Source organism: Syzygium oleosum, unplaced genomic scaffold, assembly GCF_021117445.2.
Source record: "Syzygium oleosum isolate NSW1041296 unplaced genomic scaffold, Sole_v2.1 Sole_v2.37, whole genome shotgun sequence".
Classification (NCBI taxonomy): domain Eukaryota; kingdom Viridiplantae; phylum Streptophyta; class Magnoliopsida; order Myrtales; family Myrtaceae; genus Syzygium; species Syzygium oleosum.
The window spans coordinates 1,848,635-1,870,828 of NW_026607521.1; the positions used below are offsets into that span (position 1 = coordinate 1,848,635).

Consider the following 22,194-nt stretch of genomic DNA (forward strand, 5'->3'; position numbering starts at 1 on the left):
TTTCTATGTTATATATAAATGCATAATATCAATTAAGAATCACACCTTCATTTTGTTCAAAAAAGAAAAATTTACATGAAATAGGATACAATTATCGACCAAAAAAACCAACAATTATCGATCAAGTACGGAAACTGTTTAAATGTCTAAATCGAAGACTTAAGCTGATCGGTGGAGGGAGACTACATGAATATAAGGCATATTGAAACCTCACAAACAAGCAATGTGGGATGTTAAGGCTTTCTTCCCAGTGCAAACTAGATTAAGAAGGAGACGTGGAAATGACAATCGGGGAGCCTCACAAGGAGTGAATCTACAGAATCTAATACTAATATAATGTTAGAAAGGACCTAAAGGCTTAAACTGGTACAGGAGGACCACGTGAATATAACATCATGGGACCCCAATAGACAAGTGATGTGGGATATTTTCGTACAAAAAACTAACTTGAATTGCCATAGATACGCCACATGCACAATATGGATAATAACCGAGAAAATGAATATTCACCATCGTCCAGATGCAGCATAACTACAGTGTCAACCTTTATGAGCGACCACTTTGGCCCGGAAATTAATCAAGCACATCCAAAACTGAACTGGAAAATCGCGAGGCCAAAAGAAAATAAAGGGTGACCATTACGCTCTCTCTGTCTTGATTACAAGGGGGGTTGGGCAGATATCCGAGTGAACTCCTAATGTCCTATATTGGCTAGTGAAATGTGAATATCCAGCACGGAGTCAGAACCAAAGAGCACATTATTAATTGGCAAGTTTTCTCTAGGCCAAACTAAAAGCATGCAAAACCAAGACAACAAGCAGTGCCACAAAGAACAAGTACGCTGGTCGAATCATTCAATCACACTCTCTTACCATAAGAAGTCATGACCATGGAAAGCACTGGACCGCGATGCGCCTGCCGCGACAAGCCTTCCTTGAAAGGAGCATCCTGCTCAAATGGCTGGTCCATCTTCCAGGATCTGATCTTCCCATCCTTATGACCAGTCCACACCAGCCTATTCCCTGGCGGGAGAGAAGAGAAGTGAAGAGCGAAGTGCAGGATGGGAATGGGAGTGAAGAGCGAGAAGAGAGGCGAGGCTGATGGAAGCGAAGGGACAATAATGAAGACGAAGCAGAGAGAGAGAGAGAGAGAGAGAGAGAGAGAGAGAGAGAGAGAGAGAGAGAGAGAGAGAGGGAGGGACAGAAACAGACAGTTTCAAGTTCGTTGGTAGTTGTCGTGGCCACACGTGTGACGTCACTCGTGTGGCTTTTCCCGTGAAAATTTGTCAAAATGACAATGCCAGTTCAATATCTCTCCATTCACTTCCCCAAGACAGGACTCGCGCACATCCTGCTGGAAATTTCCGCGAGGTAGTTCACCGAAATGAGAAAAATAAGGGGAAAATTTCACAAAGTCAATTCGATTGTCAAACATGGAAAAAAGAAAGAAAAAAAAAAGTCAGCTATCTGAGGTTCAAATCCCGGACAGCCTCCTATCCTGAAAATTACTGATTGGCGATATCATGAGATCATCGCCTTATGAGATTACCCGGAATCTCTAAAAGGTCCGAAGATATGACAATTGTAACAGCAGAAAGTCAATCGTCCATCTCCTTTCAATTTTGACGGGCATATCTTTCTCTCTCAACATTGCATGATATAAGATATTGACTAATTAGGATGAGCATTTGGCAGCTTGAACAACGGGTTCAACAATACAACCTTGCTCGATGCTGTTGTTGCAAATCGGTAAAAACTTAAACTTACGTGAACAATTGCATTGATTGAATTTGTGATGGTAGGTAGAACTGTAAAAGTTTCGAAGTTAGAGGATACAATCAGGTCTTGCTCCTCCTTTTAATCAACTTTGGAAAGTGCTTTTCTTACTCAACAACAAGCTTGCACCCGAGCACCCAGCTCATTTTTCGAGCTGAATCAGTCGGCATGCTCAGTAATCAAGTCCAGAGTATCTGTACATATAGAAGTACCAAAAATTATAAAGACTGAAGGAGAAATGAGGGGAAGAGGGAAAGTAAATTTGCCTCTCGACTTTTACTTCTTGCTTGTAGTTTCTCTGATTGATGTACGACGAGATTGGAGGATTGAGAATGTTGTAAGATATCACAGCGAGGAGTTGTTTATTATCTTCTTCCACCTTCCAATCTTTTCCTTTCCCTGGAAAACAGAAAAGTCATGTTAGAGCTCTTTGATATATGAGCGCACATACTGACACACGTGATGAGACAGCAACCTTTTCACTCTTCTGTATGCAACAGGAAGAGGAGTGTTGCATACACTGCTGACAAATCTTTGCTTTCAACAGTTTCGGTAAAGCTTCATCAGTTAATCAAAGTCTAGACGATAAACCAGTGAGAAAGGGTATCACCACCAACAACGCTACTACACTGCTTGTCCCACCTTAAACAGCTTAACGAGATCGACCTAGCCTATTTGGATAGTAGAGTTCTCAAATATCGGGTGTAGAGTTTCGGTCCATTTTGTCCCTTATTCGTCTCGGTATGCCTTTTCAATATGAACTTTTCCAATTCTATCAAGTATCAATCAAGTGAATAATTGACTTAGAATGTCTCACAACATTACAAAGGCAGGAACACAACAACCAAAGGTTCATATAATAGAATCAACAACCAGAAGTTCATGTCAAGAATAGAAGCAACCATCTAAGCATACCTTGCGGGGTCCAACAGCCAGTTCATTAACCATAATGGAGATAGCCTTGAAGCCCATGGGACACAATACCTCCTCGTAACTGTACAAAACGAAATTAGCCTATTTTGCAGCCATAAAGCTAGTGGCATGGCATTTACTATAGCACATATTATGCAGCATTCCGCTCATGACACACTTATAAACTACACTGGCATCTAGACCACTAAAAAATGAGAGCTTACTCTGATATTGATACTTTATAAGGAGGTCCACCAATGTGATCGCTGATCTGCACAACCAATGAAGAACCATAAGATACATAGATATAACCTGACATATTCTTCAACAATCAATTATAACCATTGAATTTTCCAAGAACTATTATGGAGCATCCTATAATCAGTAGAAAACTAGGGATTAATATCAGAAACCTGGTCAGCTTTAAAAAAAGCTGAAAACTTCTTTCTATGAAAGAAGGAAAGAGAAAAGAGAGGAAAAAGGGGATAAAGAAAAAGAAACAAGCAAAGTGAAATGTGCTATAATTTTTTCACATCCTTCAGCCATCATAAGAATGTGGACCTTAATAGTATTCGCCAATTTCCCAAGTCCATTCAGAGACTGATTTACAGAGTCAAAGTAATTCTGTTCGATTGTGAAAAGAAGCATCGATAGAAAGGAATAAGAAAAGCATATTAGAGAGTTAAAATTAGAACCGGAAACATCAGGGTGATGAGCTCGCCATCTGGTCTCAATAATTCACTCATTCGCTCTGCCCATGCTCCTCTTATTTCTGGCTCAATTGCACAAAAGAACCTGCTCGTTGGGGGGAAAGGAAAAATCTGATCACCATTGATTTCCTCACAGAAATGGAAGAAGATGAAAAGAACACAAATGGCTTAATTTGACTTACGTGTAATCAAAAATAAGATCAAAGAGCTCTGTTGGATTCCAAGTGAAGAAATCCTCCTTCAGGAAGATGAAATGATTTGCATTTGGTGATGAAGAGAATAGCTGTCTCATGCGTAAGATGCTAAATGAGACTTTGGAAAAGAGAATCAGCTAAACAAACATCTCACTACGGAACACAAACTCAAATTCCAGACCACATCAACTTTTTTAAGCACATGATACACACTAACTGAAGAGAAAAACCATACAAAGCATATTCTGGCACGAGAGCTTCACTTTGGAATTTAAAGGCATTCTTCACTAATCTCAAGAATAAAAATAGATGTTGGCATGCTATATGATTGCCTAATTAATGAACCGACAGAATACAAAAGAGCTAATCCGCTATTATAAATGGATAATACAATAAACTAAATGGTACTCCGGTACCAAATCTTATGTGAAAACATAGAAGAGATATGCTCCACTCAAATCTTATCTACAGGTAAAGTGACATTACTAGCAAGCAGCGAAGCGACAGTCTCTTGGTTCTTAGCATGTCACAGTATTCTAACAGTCATAATTATGTGACAAAATTATGCAGCTGCTATGCCCATGATACTAAAGAAGGAAATGCGTCATTTCTAGTCCCTAGCATTTTCAGTTGATAGTAGCCACAGAAATTTATAGTCCCACAAGGGCAACTTGGAGCAAAAAGAAAAGGAAGGTGTCAGATCATCACCTTCATGGGATACTGAAATGAGTTGCTACATACAGGAAAGAAGAGGAAAACACAGTATACACTTATAATCAAAGAAATTGTGCTGATGCATATATTCAAGCCCAAGAAGTGTTCTTACCTGTATTGCTCTCTGTATGGCGATTTCTGATATGTCTATTCCCACAACAGAGCGGTCAGGACAGGCAATAGATACCACATCATAGCCCTGCCCTATCCAAGGAACCTTCGTAAGGGCCAAAACAGCAGTATTTGCTTTGGATCTCATAGGTTACTCGAATAATTGAAGAGATGGTACTGCTTACAGAGCCACATCCAGGAACAAGAGCCCTGCCTTTTGGAAGAGCACCCATCTGGTGAAGCTGCTGAATTATTGGGGTCGGTCGTCCTAAGTCCCAAGGGGTCAATCCTTGCTCCCAGCACTTCTCCCAACCATCTAATAAGTCAGGGACTAGAGTTATTATATTACCATATCAATTGTAATTCGTAAGTTTGACAGCCCAACATACCCCTACAGCCCCCACCACCCCCCCCTCCCCTCTCCCCTGGGAAAAAAAAATAATGATACAAAATAAATAACACACGGAGAATTCTTCCCCTTTGAAACCATCTTCCTAGAAAATGTTAACAAAAGAAGATTTACTTTTAGGCTCTTCAAACGGAGGCCTGGGGACCAGTGAAATTATATCAACCAATGTCTCCAACAACCTCATGGGCCATCTTTTGAAAACTATCTTGCCTAATCAAATTGTATAAAAGACTATTTTTGGGTCAAAACCGTTCATATGTCCTTAGAACAATGTTGACAGGACACAAAGCTTGTCGATACTTTCATCTGTCAAGACTTCATGCTTTTTATTATTACAAACGCATCCACCAAGGTGTAACCTCACTACTAAAGATATTTGATCTCTATAAATTCTCTTCCCTTGAAATTTATTTCCAGGGAAAGTACAAAAGGAAATGAACCCATCAGTGATACGGACTAAACTCACGTTGTCAACCTTCGATTTGACCAAACACAATCTTAAATTCATCCTCAGTTGCTATTTCTACGGCTGCATTGGAAGTTCTGTTAGGATTTTGACAGTCTTCCGTCCAAAAGGACGTCTTTTGAACTTCTGCAATAACATAAAACGCCACTCCACATGTCCCATTTGATGGTTTGGTATTAAAATCTTCCCCCAAAGCACGTTTGCAAAATCAACGTAACTCTACGAGAATTCTCGACCTTACTCTGCTTCTGCAATAACAAAAAACTAGCGTCGAATTTCCTCAAAATTGAGCTGGAGAGATAGAGAAACGTCAATCAATCGCCAACACGCATTCAACAAAACCGTCCGCGCAATCTCGGAGCAAACCCCTCATAGACAAAGGCGTGCAAGGCAACACAGCGGCGACTTCAACCCGGCCGATACAACAGTAAACGCGCGGGAAGAAGTAGAATCACCGGAAGAAACGAAGCAAAGCGCACGGAAATCGAGAGAGAGCTCCGAGGAGTACCAGTCGACTCTCGGTGGACGAGTTGCTTGATCCGATCGACGTGGGTGGCGAGCTTGGACTTGGAGGCGCCGCCGCCGCCGCCGCCCTCCCCGCCGTTCGCGGCGGCCATCCGGGGGGCGCCGGCCTCCGCTCCGCCCCCGCGCCGGCGGCCGCGGTTGCAGTACGTCGACGACGGAAACGGGATCGCCAGTCGCAGAGCTCGGATGGATGATGCTACAAGGGAAGCCGAAGACGAAGAAGGAAGAGTAGCGAAAGAGAGAGTTCGCATTTAGCGCGAGGCGACGTGCTTAACGCCCACTGTTTTGCGCTGATCCTTGTTTAAAATCCGCGAGCCGAGTAACGGCGGAAGACGAGTATTAGACAACTGTAATTTTGATTTAGATGGGATAAGGACACAAACAGTTAATAAATTTTGGCTTAATATGTAATGTAATTTCCAAATTTTTAATTTGTTCAATGTAGTTCTCGAACTTTAGACTAATGTTCAATGTAGTCCCTGAATTTTTAATTTGTTTGACGTGATGTCCGAACTTTTTGTACATGTTTAGTGTAGTTCTTGAATGCAGTCCCGGACTTTAATTAATGGAATGACTACATTGAATATTTTCATATAGTTCATGGACTAAATTGAATATGTACCAAAAGTTCAGAGATGATATCGAACAAATTAAAAGTTCAGGGACCACATTGCACATTGGGTCAAAGTTCAGGGACCTTATTGAATAGATTAAAAATTCACGGACCACATTACACATTGGGTCAAAGTTCAGAGATTGTTTCTATCATTTCCCCCGATTTAGAACTGATAAAATGGGCCGGGCCGAGTTGGGCATTTTACCCGAAAGTATTTACCCAAGCCTGTTCATGATTTTAGACAACAATATTAATTATTTATTTGGATTTTTGTTTGGTCTATCATCGGTGTAAGAGATTGCTTTACATGTTCGAGATGTGGTTTTCTTTGAGCGTCAAATCATTGGAGACGCTAACGAACCAAGGAGGTCAAAGAATGCAGCTCGGCATTACGTTAATTTCAGCAAATCCTCTTATCGTGTTAGGTGGAAATCACCAAGGTGAAGTGCAAGGAAGTTGTGAAAATCTTGAAGCCGATGAGTCTACGAGAAATGTTGATTCCTCGTGAAAATAATTAAGCCAAAACAGTAAGTTGAGCAAGAACAACCCTTTGAGCAAGAACATCCCTTCATGCCTCAAGTAAGAAGACTAGTAAGAAGGCATAGACCTTCACAGAGATATCGGCCCCTGCGAATATGTGTTACTCACGGGTGCAGGAGAGCTAGAAACTTATCAAGAGGCCATGTCATGTGACAAAAAGAATGAGTCATGAAGCCATGTAAGAGGAGCTCTAATTCTCGCATAAGAACCACATATTTGAATGGGTGAAATTGCCTATGGGCAAGAGAACACTAAAAAAAAAGTGGGTGTATAAGTTATAAGCCTTAATACAAGGTTAGGCTTGTTGTGAATGGCTTTTATCAAAAGAAGAATTGATTTTGAAGAGTTTTTCTCATGAGTGGTAAGAATGACTTATATCTGAGTTGTTTTTGGTTTGGCAGCTAGGTTTGAATATAAATTGAACAACAGCTTTTTTTTCCGTTGAGACTTAGAAAGAGAAATATTTATGGAGCACCCTAAAGGGTTTTAAAGCTGAAAGTAAGGGGCATCTTCTAAGCAGGTTGAGGAAAAGCTTATGTGGCATCAAGTAAGCGTAACACAGTGCTGCATGAAGTTTGAATCATTAATGAAAGGTCATGATTATGGTAAGATAAATTCTGATTCTTGTGTCTTTAATCTTTAGATAATGGGTTTACTATCCTCCTACTATATATGGATGATATATTGACGGTTGGTCATGATGCTGAGATAATCAAAAACTTGAAAAATGAGTTGAGTAAAGTTTTAACAATGAAGATTTATGACTAGCTAAGCAAATCATTGGCATGAAAATTACTCGTGGCAAAAAGAATAGGATACTTTGGCCAAGAGAAGTATATTTAAAAATGTTAGAGAAATTCAACATAAGCAAATATAAATCGGTAAGTACTCAACTTGCTGGCCACTTAAAGTTGAGAAATAAAGAGTGTTTAACAAGTGAGAAAGAGATGATGAAAATTTCTTATGCACTAACCGCAAGTAATTTGATATATGCCATAAATTTGTACAAGAGTGAATAGTTCTCATGCAATTGCTGTTGTGAGCAGGTTTCTCTCAAGGTATAAAAATTAGACTTTTGTAAAAAATGGATTTTGAGATATCTTAGAGGCACTTTGAGAGTTTTCTTGTGCTTTGGAATTGAGAAGCCTCAGTTGAGTAGCTACTCAAATGCATGTTATACCAATGATATTATCTCTCAAAAGTTCACATTATGTTACATGATGACTTTTACCTGTGAAGCGGTTTTATGGCAATCATGACTAAAAAAATGTGTCACTTCACCAAAGCAAGTAAGGAATTCTTGTGCGTGAAGAAATTCTTACAAAAGTTGAACTTGATGCAAGAAAATTTTGTTTTGTATTGTGATGTACCTTAGTAAAGATGTGGTGTTGCACTCTAGATCGAAACGTATTAATGTAAAATATCATTGGATGCAAGAGCAATCAGAAAAGAAGCTTTTTCTACTTGAGAAAGTTCACACCAATGACAATGGATCCGAAATAATGATCGAAACCTTGCCCATGGTGAAATGTGAGTCTTGTAGAAATAAAGTGAAAAGTATTAGAAAAGTCATAAATATTCTGCAATGATGCCAATTGAGATCTAAATTTTTTGTTTTTATGCTAATTCAGTCCTCCCGGCTAATTTTGATTGGATATTACTGACGTGGACATCGGCCAGTCTACATGGCACCGCCGGTGCTAACATAGACAATTTTTAATAATATTTTAATATTTTTTCGATTTTTTAAATTTTTTTCTTTTTTTCCTTGTTTTCTTTCTTTTTTTTCTCCTTTCTTCTACCTTTGGCTGGTGACCAAACACCGAACATTGGCCATGGCGGTCGCCTAGCCTCGCCTGGGTGAGGCCGCCGTTGCCTACCATAGGCAAGGCCTGGCCAACCCTCGCCTGAGCGAGGGCAGGCAAGGCTCGGCGAGGGTCGGCCTGACCCAAGCCAAGGCGGTCTCGCCAGATTTGGCGAGGGGAGCCCTCACCAGGGCATGCGGGCAATGGTGGCCTCGTCCCGGCAAGGCTAGGCGGCCAGCCATGGCCACTAGCCGGTGTTCATCATAGGCCAAAGGTAGAAAAAAGGAAAAAGAAAAAAGAAGAAAAAAATCAGAAAAAATATTTTAAAAATTAATAAAATATTAAAATATTATTCAAAATTATTCACGTCAGCGCTAGCGCCGGCGATGCAACGTAGACCGGCCGGCATCTACATCATCAATATCTGATCAAAATTAGCTAAAATGATTGAATTGACACAAAGGCAAATAGCTTAGGACTCATTTAACACAAAAAAAAAATTTATGACTAAATTGACACCAATACAAAAAGTTTAGGACTTTTTTGGTACGATGAAACTTCCCTCGTAAGCCGGAAGGGGAGATCTGATGGGCGAGGTCTGCCTCATGGGACTAGCTCATCATAAACTAAAAGAAAAGGCAAAAAGAAAATAAGAGGAGTTGAACGTTCATGGAGTGGGGACGTTCACTAAAGAAACAGAAAAGAAATAGATGCAGAGAGAGGGTAGCTTTAGAGAGAAGAGGCGATCAGATTTAATGGTCAAACCTTGTCGGAATTGGTTGGAATTTTAGTATGTTGTTCGTGAGATCAAAATGTACGAGTTGATTGTTTTTGTTTGTTGAAATCCTTTTCCAAATTGTCTCCAATTTCTCTGGCCATACTTAGATCTTCTTGCTTCTTTGTATTATTACACTTTTGTACCGACGAAATATTGTTGTATTGTTGATCTGTTGTGTAGCAACTCAGTCCGATGAGGGTGGGGACTGTTTGTCGGGATCAGAGAGTTCGAACAATAAGCAACTCTCAGCAGGTTTTTAGAATGATGAAGGGAATGAGAATAAACCGAATTACGCATTGAATAGAGCGAGGGCATTCTTGGGATATACATGTAAAATTGGAATTAACTCACAAGAGACGCTTTTTGATGCAACGGCAACGCTTAGTATTAAAATTTCAATATTAACTGTGCATGAGTGGCCTCTTAAAAAAGTGGACACCAATACGCCAAATGACAAAACCATGAGTCTCGTCATATGACGGGTTAAAACGCACAATACCTCGAATGAGTTAATATAGAGATATCACAACATGACATTAAAGTGGGATCTCCTCCAATAAGTGTGGTTCGAGGACGAATCACGAGAAAGCCGATGGGCTTGTAAAGACCCGTTCTGACAAAGGCTAGGAGTGTTCGCTGAGGTCAGAAGACCCATTCCGGCGGCTGCTGGCAGGCTTTCATGAAAATTTTAATTCTTTTGAGTTAAATGAGAATTAGCCCTTCACCGTTTAGGACACCACAATCGTCACTACACACTAATAACTTCCAGACACACAAATTCCAAAAAAAATTAAAAAAAAATACGGGTTGAGTACGACAACAGAGGGTTGACTACCAGTGTTCGTTGGCCCAGGTGGTAAGGAGCCTGAGTTCCCTTAAGCAAGGTCTCGAGTTCGAGCCTCGTGTAAGGAGCAAACGGCACCGGGAGAGCCACCCCTTGCGGGTCCAACAGTGCTCGATTCCGGATTTAGTCGGGAATACCACGGATACCGGAAGGTCATAAACAAAAAAAGAGAAGAAGAAGAAGAAGAAGAACAGAGGGTTGACTCTTTCAAAGGTTTTACACAACCGGAGAGCAAAGGGGGATTAACGTACCTTCAGGAAAGCTGTGGATCAGCTCCTGGAAGGCTGATAAATTCGGCAATAACGGTGTCGCCTCGGTCTCCTCTGTTTCTCCCTGCGGTTGTTCGGTCGCCATCTCTCGGAACCCGCCGCGAACGAAGAATGAAATGCCGGTGAATGTGGGCTGTGAATGCCGAAGAGCCGACGTTCATAAAAACAAACTTGAGCAAGAGGGGACCGCTTGATGAGCCAAAATTCAGGGACCATGTCACCCGCAATATTACGAATTGTATAATGGCATCGCTCATGGTGTTACGAATTGTATAATGGTATGGTTAGACTTATATGTTCGCTCATGGTGTTACGAATTGTATAATGGTATGGTTAGACTTATATGTTGGGAGGCGTACAAAGGAAGAGGGGACCACGTGATGAGCGAGCCAAAATTCAGGGATTGTATCGCCCGTGATGTTACGAATTTTATATAATCGTATGGTTGGACAGTAACGGAGCGTCGGCTGGTTGACATTGCCCCAATCCACTTGCCGACGGCGACGCTCCATCCACTTCCTTCTGTGAAGTAGATTGATAAAAGAATAGGGCATATTAGCTCATTATTTGAAAAAAAAAATTCAGCTCAGCGGGTGACGGAGGTGTGCATCGGTCTCGGTCCAATCCGTAAACCGAACCGGCCAATTCTGGTTGGTTCCCGAAGAGACCGGTTCAGTTCCTAGTAACACATAAGGAATCGGACGGACAGGACCACTCGGATCGGACCGACAGACCGGGCAAGATTTATTGTTTTTCTTATTTTTTTATTTTTAAGCAAACCCTAATTAGTAAGTTATATTTTTTCTTTTACTGTTGGGACTCCTACTTGCAAGGAATAGAAGAACAAAAGAAGAAGAAGAAATCACCAGTTCGACAAATTGGGAACCAACGTTGCCCAGTTCGGTTCTAGGGTGGGAACCGATCACACCTAGGATGTAATAATCCATGCCATCAAAATAACACCCGATTCGTCGTTCGAGCAAACGAAGAATGGCTACATTGGAACATTGACCGATATAGCTTAGGTACCATATCGAACAAATTCGAAGTCTAGGAAAGACATTTCGCGATGAGCCAAAATTCAAGGACCGTTCATCAATTTCGAACACAAAAAACTCGGGAACGACAGCGACATGTGATATTCAGAGCGGCTCTTGGAGCTTCACCACAAACACAGCTCTCGGACCGGAAATCTTCATTGGAATCATCTTCTTTGTTAGCCTGTGTTGATGTTTATGTGCTGTGGCTATCTGATGCGGAAATGATCTCTATCTTGTGAGTGTTGCCAAGAGAAATGGTCCCGGAAGTCCGACCGCTCCTTTTCAGCTCTAATTCACCGGAAAATCGGCCATCGAGCTCACGTGGTAACAAGAAATGTTCAGAAGAAATGCTTCGTCGAAATTTCGTGCCCCGTGGAATAATTCATTCGAGATCGAGTCGAGTCCAGAAGACATGTTCAGGTGGGATAGAGAGTCTTATCTGCAGGCTGTTCTGCTACTAACAAATTTCTCTTTTCTGCAGATTTTGCTCGTCGTTGTCGCAAAACTGGAGCGTGTTATCACGCAGCGGACGATAAAGGTTGCCGAGATGTATGATTTGAGCGCATGGGAATCGATATCGGCTGTTCCTGCAGCTGAACTCTTGGTTCTAAGAATGTAACGAGTGTTAGAACTAGTATGCTGAATTCTTGTCTGAAGTTCCAATACAGTTTCGACTCTTGCATTATAGGAGGGGCTAGTCATGTTGTCTCGAGACTTGTAATCGGCTAAGAACGGCGCGAATATCTCTCCAACCGTCACGTTACGTATCATAAGATCGCCAGTCGAGCCCTGAAATCGCTTTTGATCGATGAAACTTGTGTTGCTCTTCAGGGTGTTTGTCTTGCTCATGTGCAGCTTTAGGACTCTGCCATTACATGCCATCGATCATTGACTGCCCTGCAAGTATCACAGATGAATCTGAGATGGAAGCTGGCATTGAAAGCACAACAAGAAATCGAGCCGGCACGTACATCTGAAACCGGGTGGAGCGCAACAGAATGGGTTAAGTCTTATGTTGTCGGTTTCGCTTTTCTCCGCGCGATGTGCGCGCACGATTCGTGAAAGCGTGTCTCGTCGCACATCGAGTTCGGGGAGTCGATGCTTCTTCGAGCGGTCGAACAGGACAAAAGCGATTGCAGCCCCGGCGAAGGCTGCGAAATGAAAGATGCAGCCCCGGTCGGATACGTAAACAAAACCGAGTTCGGCCGATGCTACACCCGATGCATCCTCCGCGGCGTCCACGCATATCTCGCGAAGCTACAGGCATGCTTAACCGCGACGCGCTTGGCAAAGCTTTGCTTCTTCATCGTTAGATGATGGATCTCCTGGCAAATGGAGTTCTGCAATGAACTCCTGATATAACCATAGAGAGTGAGGAAAGCTCTTTGTCTAGCTAACGTTCTTTGACAATCGATTCCCTAAATCTTAGAAGAGTTTAAGATTATTTTCTCTCAATATTATAATAAAATAATGGATTTCATATAAAAATTGTGGATATAATTCCGATAATTATGATTTTTTTAGTCGCTATCGTTTTTTTATATTATATAATCGTAAATGCCATAATTTTCGTACGGCGCTCGCCGGAGTGCCATAACATTTTTTTTTACCACTTGAGTGTCATAACGTAAAAAAAAAATATTTATTTGAATGCAATAACTTTTTAAAAATATTCACTCAAGTGTTGGAAATATGACGTAGTATTGCACTTGTCACCGTTTTTAAAAAGTTATGATATTCGAGTGATCAATTGAAAAGAAGTTATGGCATTCAAGCGAGCCCCATGCAAAAAAAAAAATTACGACACTTGAGTGGTGATCAATTGAAAAAAAAAAGTTATGGCACGACTCGGCCCCCCAATCAGAAAGAAATTTTTTCTTCTCTCTCCTGGTTATGCCCCGCGTTTAACATCCCGATCCCGGAGTCGAGACAAGCCAGTTTAAGGACTTACTTAGGTCCAAACTATAGCCTCGTTTTTGTTAAAAAGGAAAAAAAGATTTTGATGAAATGGGATACAATTTCACGAATAATTTATAAATAGAGTACATATTAATTTTTGCATATTCATAATAAAGTTACATACTAGAATAGAATCTGATTCCCGGCTTGCCACTTCCACTACTATTGCTTCCTTCTTCAACCTCCGTCGCCCTCGGTGCGCACATAGCAAAAACGTATTCTAGAGAGAGAGAGAGAGAGAGAGAGAGAGAGAAATGGCGAGGGCAGTGAGAGGAGTGATTCTGGACGAGTCGGTGCTGTTGGCTGCGCTCGGAGATGGCAGCTCTCTTCTGCAACCGGACGCCGACCCTCTTCTCAGCAGGCTTCGCCACTCGCGGATCCCCACGGTTCTCTCTCTCTCTCCCCTTCCTTCCTCTTCTCAGGCCGCCGTTTGCGCGTGTGGCATTGGTCGTGGGCTCGCATCTCGCGCGCCCGCGCAGGTCTCGCCGTTTCGGCCCCATCGTCGTCGTCCCCATTCCTCACTTGGGTCCTCCTCAAATTGGAGACTTGCCGAGTGATTTGGAAAATTTTGACTGCTGCTCCGTTGTTCCCTTTCCCTTTTTATTCCTCACACTTTATTTTCCATGGAAGGCCGTGGGGGTCCCTCTTCGTCTTCCCTCGCCTTTGATTCTGACCGTGGATCTTGCAGCGTTCGCGGGCTCTTTTTAGCTGGTTTTAAGGGGTCATTGTATTGAGCTGTTCGTTTATCTTCGCAGGGAATCCTGAACGAGGACGACGCGTCGGCTGAGAAGGTTGTTTTGTTGTGCCTGTCTGGTTTTTCAAGATCTGAATTACTGGGGAAAATTGAAAATTGGAAAGCTTAGCCTTTTCACTTTGGCGTTGATATTTTCGTTTTCATAGAAAGAAAGAAATGCCTTTGCATGCTATGCTCCGACTGCACCTGGTGTGAATCTCGGATTCTCAAATGGATTTTTCATGCAGCTTACAGAGTAATCTGATTTTGATCATTATATTGCATCCGGAAGTGTATGTTGGAAGTGCATGGAAATTCACTCCACCGAGCAATTTACGGATGGATTGTTAACTTCTGCTACCTTTAGCTTTACTGCTTGTGCGTCCCTTATCTCGATTACAGAGCTATTTTCTGATTGTATGTGCTTGTCTTTGCATACCCATTGTGTAAGGTTGCAAGTTCATGCTCTGCCTCTTGCCATTGTCCATGCATTAATATGTGTGCATCAACTCTTTCTTAATTATAACAATTTTGTCTGCTTGATGTAGTGTAGGTGGGCCTTTTGAAAAAGCTGGCAACAACATACTCCTTGGATTACTTTACCTTCAATCCTTACTCCATAGATGATGCCACACGTGATATTCGCGAAGCATGGGGGGAAACTGAAGGGCATATTCTGTACGTGATCTCCGAGACAAAGAAGGAAGCCTGCGTTAGATTGAGAAGCTGCAGTTGGTTGACTACTGTTGTCAGTAAGTGGCATGATATTTGCTTCTTGCTGGCTTTTCCGTATGTTGTAGGAGACGGTGGAGTTAGGCAAAGGACATAAAACTTTGGTTTACAGCACAAAAAATCATGTCATGCATTATGTAAGAAGTGGATGGCATGCTTCGCAGTATTATGTAGATCTCTCTTATCGAAGTAACTTGTGCAATCTAGATCTTGATCTCATTTTCCTCCTTGGCAACCTTCTAAAATTTGAAATGCCTGTTACCTAACTTAGTAGTTCTTCGATATTACTTGGTGATGGCCATAAAACTAAGGCATTTAGAATGAATATATGAGAGTACTATTGCATGCTGGAAGCATCATTTTCGTGAGTAACAATGCATACCACTTGCTTCTTTTACAAATTGACTTGAGTGACCACTTGCTAATTTGTTTGTAAATGTATAATCATACATTCTTGTTATATACAAACACACATATTTACATACATGCATCAATTATGAAACATATAAACTTAACTGCTTGATTAGGCTTGCGAGCCGTGCTAGTCTTAATTATTGTGAATCTCCCCTTGATTGGATTGATAGTTTTGCCACTTGCACGTGATAGGATGGAGTTGAGCTCAAGCAATTCGATTGTTGAGTTTTGGCGGGTAGACTAGTTTAATCACAGGTCACTATCAAAACATGGCTTCTGGTTTTCTTTCTGCCATATGCGTTCGTGTTGCATGAGTAGCTATTAATCAATTAAAGCTAAAAGAGATCTTCGATCTTATCAGACTATCCATCCTTTTTGCTTGTATTTATATTTGGGCAAAATCCACCAAAAACCCTAAACTGTGCCCATTGCCCTAAACTTTTTTCTGTGACACCAAAAATCCCAAACTTGTACTTGTGTTGAACGTTTACCCTCCGTTCTATCAATGAGAATCGTTAAAAATCTACCTACACGGACACCGGAAAGCAAATAGTGACATGGCGCCCACATGACTTCAATAAAATAAAAATGATGTTGTTTTGGCTAAAAAAGTATCTAACGGAACCTTGACGGAGGGTAAATGTGTCACATAGGTACAAGTTTGAGGTTTTTTATATCACAAGAAAAAGTTTAGGGTAAATATGTTACAATGGGCATAGTTTGGGGTTTTTATTGTCACAAAAAAAAAAGTTTGAGGTAAACGTGTCACAGTGGGCATAGTTTGGGGTTTTTTATGGCTTTTTCCCTTTATATTGCAATTCTGGCAAATATGCCGATTCAATTTAGTCAGGGTGTTAGCTAGCCAACATTGTTATTGGTCTTTTTGTCTAAACTGCTAATAGTTTTCCAATTCAGAACTGAACAGCAGCAATAAGTGTGAGAATTGGGGCTTGCATATTAACATGCTTGGAGAACTCCCTCTGACTATTTGCAACTTAATTAAAAAGGTAGTTTATTGCTACTCCGCCCATTTCGTAAAGTTATAGCTCTTCCTATCTTCTTGTCACTTTAAGTGCATTCCTAATAATGTGATGCTATTTCTTGTTCTTAATGCACATTGAAGGAAAGTGGGAATGATGTCCTGAAAATTGGTTACATTATGAAGCCATCACGTGAAGAAGACTTTGCTAAGGTGAGCACCGATGGTGGAGGTAAGTTGGAATCATTAATAAAAGGAATTCTAGGTGCTATGTAGAAAACTTACCCAGCCATGACATTATGTTTATCAAAAGATTAAATCATGGAGTAGGATACTTTTTCTAGGGTGTAGTACTTCATGGAATGTCTGATTCTCCGTATGTTACTTGGCCCTGAAGAGCCTTGGCTCTCCAGCACCTTCATTTAGTTTCTGAAACTCATGAAAGAAAAAACATAGAAATTCCGATTCTTGTTATCATCTGAAACAGCTGAAAGTGCTTCTAATGGTGCTGTCATATATCTATGGATTCTATTCTGCTGCTCATCCTTATTCTGAAGTCTCCAGACTTTGGGGGTAACTTTTACAATGATGGTTTTGGTAACTGTTGCAGAGAGGAGCATTCCCAATGTATCCTACTCAAAATGGGCTGTGTTTTGTGCCTCTCATCTTCAAACTCCCGCTGGCTTCTCAATTACAAGGGGTCGACTTGGTTCTTCATAAAGCTACTGATGAAATAGTATCCTTCAACTTGAACAGCTTTTCAGAACTAACTGAAAGAGTTACTTTCAGTGAAGGCATGCAAGAACTGAAAAGGTAACTTCTACTACTATTGGCAATTTGCATATAAATGTTTTATCTCATTGTATAAACTGCTGCAACACATATTTAAAAGTTGTTTGGATTTTTTCTATTTTCTCATTTGATTTTGATGACAAAATTTCAATTAGAATGATCTATATTTATTTAATATGCTTATCTTATCAAGTGCGAGATGCTGTTACTTAACTCATAATGCGAGTGAGCTTCATCACGAGGTGCTTCGCTGGCATATGGTTTACCAAATGCAATAAAAATCTCATACAAGGAATGTTATTCTTGCACATCTTAGCGTTTCTGTTCCAATTGTTATCAAACTAGACAACTAGAGACAAAAGGACCAGTGAAACTCTGTGGTGTTAGAGAAATGAAAGGTTATTCCGTGTTGCTATTCAAGTTTTTCCCTTGGCAGGTACTTGGAACATAATCCACAGTGTTGTGTCATTGATCCATTTGATAAAGTTTACCCTGTATTGGATCGACTGGAGATTCAAAATATATTATGTGGACTACAGGATCTCAGCATGAAGGACAGTTGCAAAATCAGGGGTCCCCATCATCTCAAGGTACTTCGTTGATGGTGTCTGTTTCTGGCAAGCATATATTGTCAACATAGCCTGGTGATCTCTTTTTTGGACAACACTTCCTTAAACTGCATCCATGGGTATTGTAGATAAATGTTCCAATTTTAGTCACTTTAAGTCTAATTGGCTGTTTCTGATTTTTCTTGTAGAATTTGTAGAGATCAGCTCTAGATCGATCTGAAGTTTATATGTGTGCAGGTTGATACTTTCAACGAGCCTGAATTAATAACAAGACTTTCAGAAGCAAAGCTCTCTCCTCCCTTTATAGTAAAACCACAAGTTGCCTGTGGAGTAGCTGATGCTCATAGTATGGTACTGATATTCATTTCTTTTTTGTCCTTGATTATGCAACTTCAACTTCAGTTTCGTTTCAAATGAAGTCGTAGTCCTAGAGTAGCTATTCTATTTCTGTTGTTCCTACTCTACTCTATTTGCACTACTTATTGCTTGATTTTCATTGAACAGTTTTAAGTTTTGCTTTAATAGACAAAATAAGGTGACTTTATATTCTTGAAATCCGTCTTTGTCGCAAAAGATGCTTCTCTTTTTTTCCATCCTTACCTTTCATGAAATCTGTAGTCGAAATGTGATGACTTCCATTCATATTTTGCTTTTGCCTTGCTTTGTAATACCTTCTTTTGACGGGACATTGCAATGCAAATACGCTCCACAAGCACTCTATGCTTTGGCTGCATATTGGCAGCGTGGTTCATCGAACTGAGTTTTCGCTTTTTCTTTTTGGTGAATTCGTCCTACTGATTCGAAGGATAGATGAATACTATAATGCAAAATAGGTTAGTCCACCACCGCCTCCAACATTAGCCACCAAAGGAAAAGAGGGGGGCTCGGTGGAGAAAGAAAGGAGAACATAGAAAAGGACTTGTGAGAAGGAAGATGGTAGAAAATATTTTGGACTGTGATAGATTATATCTCCTCGAAGGTTCTCCTATTCTTGTCTGCAGCAAGGTATCGGGGACCTCTATATCTTACAATCTAAACAACAACAATGACAAAGCCTTATCCTGCTAAGCGGGGTTAGCAATATGAATCCTATTATGTCATTGCAGTCAATCTTCATTAGATCCTTATAAGTTCTAACTACTCCATATATTTCCTTAATGTCTTCTCGCACATCCTTGTATGTTTTTAGGTGGCCCTCCTTACTATAGCGTCTCCACGTCCTTGTGTAGTAAAACTTCTCTTAATTCATGAAGACCGTCCCACTGTCAGCATAACTAGCTGACCCATTAATGTAGGAAGTTGCAAATTCAACTTGTCTCTTTGCTATTACAGTAAACTAGTTATATGGACCTTTGTTTGGTATAAAATAGTGCATCTTTGTCCCAGCATGTATTATGCGCAAGTTTATCATCACTTTATAGCAGTGAATTTCTAGCTTGTGAATGTATGATGGTTCCTTCTGAATGATGTACCAGGCCATTGTGTTCAAAGTTGAGGATTTCAAAGATTTGAAAGTTCCAGTTCCAGCAATTATTCAGGTACCTTCACAAAACAATTGTGTGGCAAATCTATTGTTGCTTTTACATGATTGATGTAGCGTTAGTTAGTTTAGTTATGCATATTCTAGTAATATCACTTACTTACAAATTGGATGATCTTGACATCCAATCGTGGACTCTCTGTTATTGCTAAAAATATAATCTGGGAGAACTACTATATGAACATCTGTTGGTGTTGGGTTAATAGTTCTCTGGAAAATATTTGTATGTCAGTCTTATTTGGGAACGGTTTTATAGTATGATGGGCTCAAAAATATTTCGTCCTTTGTCTTTGCATACAATTCCATCTCTAAGTTTTAAAGAAAATTTGCACATTGAGAGCGAGACAACCAGAGGATTGTTTGCTGAGCTCTGTCGGTTCCAGCTCATGGTCTGCGTCTTTTTGTCTTTTGATGCTGCTTCACAGTCAAAATTTTTAGCATGGGTGTTGCAATGAATTGGTTAAGATATCTTGATTTTTTTATTGGTAATTGTTTTTGATGATCCCTCATATTACAGGAGTACGTTGATCATTCTTCTACCTTATATAAATTTTATGTCCTGGGAGATAAAGTTTTCCATGCTGTTAAAAAATCTATCCCAAATGGTGATGCGCTGATGAAATTACCTGAGACAAACGGACGACAACCTCTTGTCTTTGACAGGTCTTTCGTGCATTTCTTCTGTTTGAATTGATCTTTGACTTATATACATACAGGGCACGTACAATTCTTCTTGTATATAGAGGTGTCTTTAGAAATAATTGGTATTAGCTTTTGACAGAAGAATTTCGTTTACAGTTTGAAATCTCTACCTACTGTCACGAACTCTCAGTCCAGTGGAGATGAATCTATTGCCAAGACTTCTGCCAGGTCTCTCAATCTTGATCCGGTCACTGATGCTGCAAAGTGGCTTTCTGAAAGGCTTGACCTGACCATCTTTGGCTTTGATGTTGTCGTAAGTTACTGTTTGTATCATCTTGGAATCTCGAATGTTATCAGTTCAAAAGTTCCTAGGTTCAGGGAGATGAGAGTATGCATTATTATACTTCTAGAGGAGAGAAATGAAGTGCTAAGCTACTACTAATTTATGTGACTTTAGAATGATACTGAGGATGGTGGATCCTCAGTAAGACCAACAACTTGTCATGAATAATAGTTGACATTTGTTCCCCTCCAGCCTCTAATGCAGATATTCCATGTCTTAGGACAACCAGAATTGCATTTTTGTGTCGAACTTAAAGAAGCCCAATAGTGGAATCACAGATTGTACAACAACTTGCTTAGGGCCCGTTTGGTTCGACTTTGGGGGAATGCATTTGGGGGAATGCAAATACCTTTGGGCTAAAGGGGTTTTCCGAAATGCAAGTAGTGTTTGGTAAGCGTTTTTTAAAATCAATTTGGGCTAAAGGACTTTTGCTAATTTTTTTTTTAAAAAAAAAAAGGCTCCGGTTGACTACACCGCCGGCCAGATCTGGTCGCCGGCCAACCGCCGATGGCCAGATCTGGTCGCCGGCCACCGCCGCCTGGGGTAGCGTGACCCCAGCGACCGCCGCCTGGGGTCGCCGGACCTCGGGGCGTCGCCCGGGTCGCGCCACCCGTGCGACCGCCCGAGGTCCGGGCGACCCTCAGCGGCAGGTCGCCGGGTCGTGCGACTCTCCGGCGACCATTGCCTGGGGGTCGCGGACCCCGGCGACCCCAGGCGGCGGTCGCCGGGGTCGTGCGACCCCAGGCGGTGGTCGCCGGAGTCAGGCTAGCCCTCAGGCGGCGGTCGCCGGCCGCCGGACCTCGGTCTGGGGAAGATGAACAGTGTCGATGAATAGTGCAAGTTGCATTCCGAAAATGCAACTTCCCAAAGCACCTCTGGTGGAGCATTGGCCAAAGGTCCCTTGGGGAGCATTCCAAATGCAATTGCATTTCCCCAAAGTGAGTAAAAAAAATTGCCAAACACCATTTGCATTTGGCCAAGGGACTTTAGAGCCCAAATGAGCATTGGGAATGCTGAATCAAACGGGGCCTAATTAGTCAGCTCCGATTGAGGTCACGTACTTATTTTACTTTTCACGGATACATTAGTGTTTTGAATAAAATAATCATGCTTATTCATGTGGTTAAAAGTTTTTTCTTCAGATAATGAAAACCGCTTTGTTGAGAATGAATTACTTAGGAAAAGAAAAATATCAACAAAAGTACAGTACGGGACAAACTCTTTTTTTATTCTGATGGACTGAATGTTATAGTGAAGGTACATAAAGAATGGTGAGGAACTGGCATAATACTTTGCCGGTTGACCCTTTCGGGTGTTTAACTTGTCACCACTGTGATAAACTGAACTTCGAGAGTTTTCTGACTTTTCGTATTCATCATCTATCGCTGGTCTGTGGAATTTCAGGTTCAGGATGGAACTCGGGATCATGTAATCGTAGATCTGAACTATCTCCCGTCGTTCAAGGAGGTGCCTGATGACATCGCAATACCTGCATTTTGGCGTGCTATCAGAAGGAGGTATGAACTGAGGAGGACGAACTGATAAGAAGGTGGTTCGCCATTTTGATTTCCATCTGCAAATTTTTTGATCTCAACTAACTTTATAGAAGGGGTCTAAAGTGGATAACTTTGGAGATGAGGCACTTCATATGGCATTCTCTTTTGTTTTCGTGCGTAGTCTCCATGATTAGTATGCATCTGCCTGTCCTCCCAATTGGCTTCTCAGAAATTTATTTAAAGGCACAATGATAGAAGTGTGACTTCTACAAGGATAAGTGATCATC

The 22,194-nt window shown here is 41.0% G+C and overlaps 2 protein-coding genes and 1 long non-coding RNA gene across 5 annotated transcripts; 2 read left to right on the forward strand and 1 right to left on the reverse strand.

Annotated features, from left to right (window-relative positions):
* Positions 1-1,824: 1,824 nt before the first annotated feature.
* LOC115669448 (probable thiol methyltransferase 2) lies at positions 1,825-10,817 on the reverse strand. Of its 3 annotated transcripts, none has more exons than XM_056305309.1 (8): positions 10,651-10,817; positions 4,602-4,732; positions 4,418-4,504; positions 3,580-3,680; positions 3,383-3,482; positions 2,912-2,958; positions 2,691-2,769; positions 1,825-2,174 (listed from the first exon to the last, which is right to left on the reverse strand). In XM_056305309.1, exons 1-8 carry the CDS (start codon positions 10,751-10,753, stop codon positions 2,121-2,123), a joined length of 702 nt encoding a protein of 233 aa, XP_056161284.1. In that variant the 5' UTR covers positions 10,754-10,817; the 3' UTR covers positions 1,825-2,120. The 3 variants fall into 3 exon arrangements, with proteins under 3 accessions (XP_056161284.1, XP_056161282.1, XP_056161283.1); XM_056305307.1 differs by lacking the exon at positions 10,651-10,817 and adding an exon at positions 5,800-6,083; XM_056305308.1 differs by lacking the exons at positions 2,691-2,769; positions 10,651-10,817 and adding an exon at positions 5,800-6,083.
* A 785-nt stretch (positions 10,818-11,602) lies between these two features.
* On the forward strand, positions 11,603-12,549 carry LOC130135792 (uncharacterized). Its single transcript, XR_008815022.1, has 2 exons — positions 11,603-12,128; positions 12,190-12,549. It is a non-coding gene; the product is annotated as an uncharacterized LOC130135792 (long non-coding RNA).
* A 1,251-nt stretch (positions 12,550-13,800) lies between these two features.
* On the forward strand, positions 13,801-22,087 carry LOC115667050 (inositol 1,3,4-trisphosphate 5/6-kinase 4-like). The gene is made up of 12 exons (XM_056305282.1): positions 13,801-14,053; positions 14,423-14,458; positions 14,954-15,152; positions 16,462-16,553; positions 16,670-16,738; positions 17,136-17,338; positions 17,754-17,907; positions 18,124-18,237; positions 19,362-19,424; positions 19,944-20,089; positions 20,225-20,381; positions 21,816-22,087. Exons 1-12 carry the CDS (start codon positions 13,922-13,924, stop codon positions 21,951-21,953), a joined length of 1,503 nt encoding a protein of 500 aa, XP_056161257.1. The 5' UTR covers positions 13,801-13,921; the 3' UTR covers positions 21,954-22,087.
* The last annotated feature ends 107 nt before the right edge of the window (positions 22,088-22,194 follow it).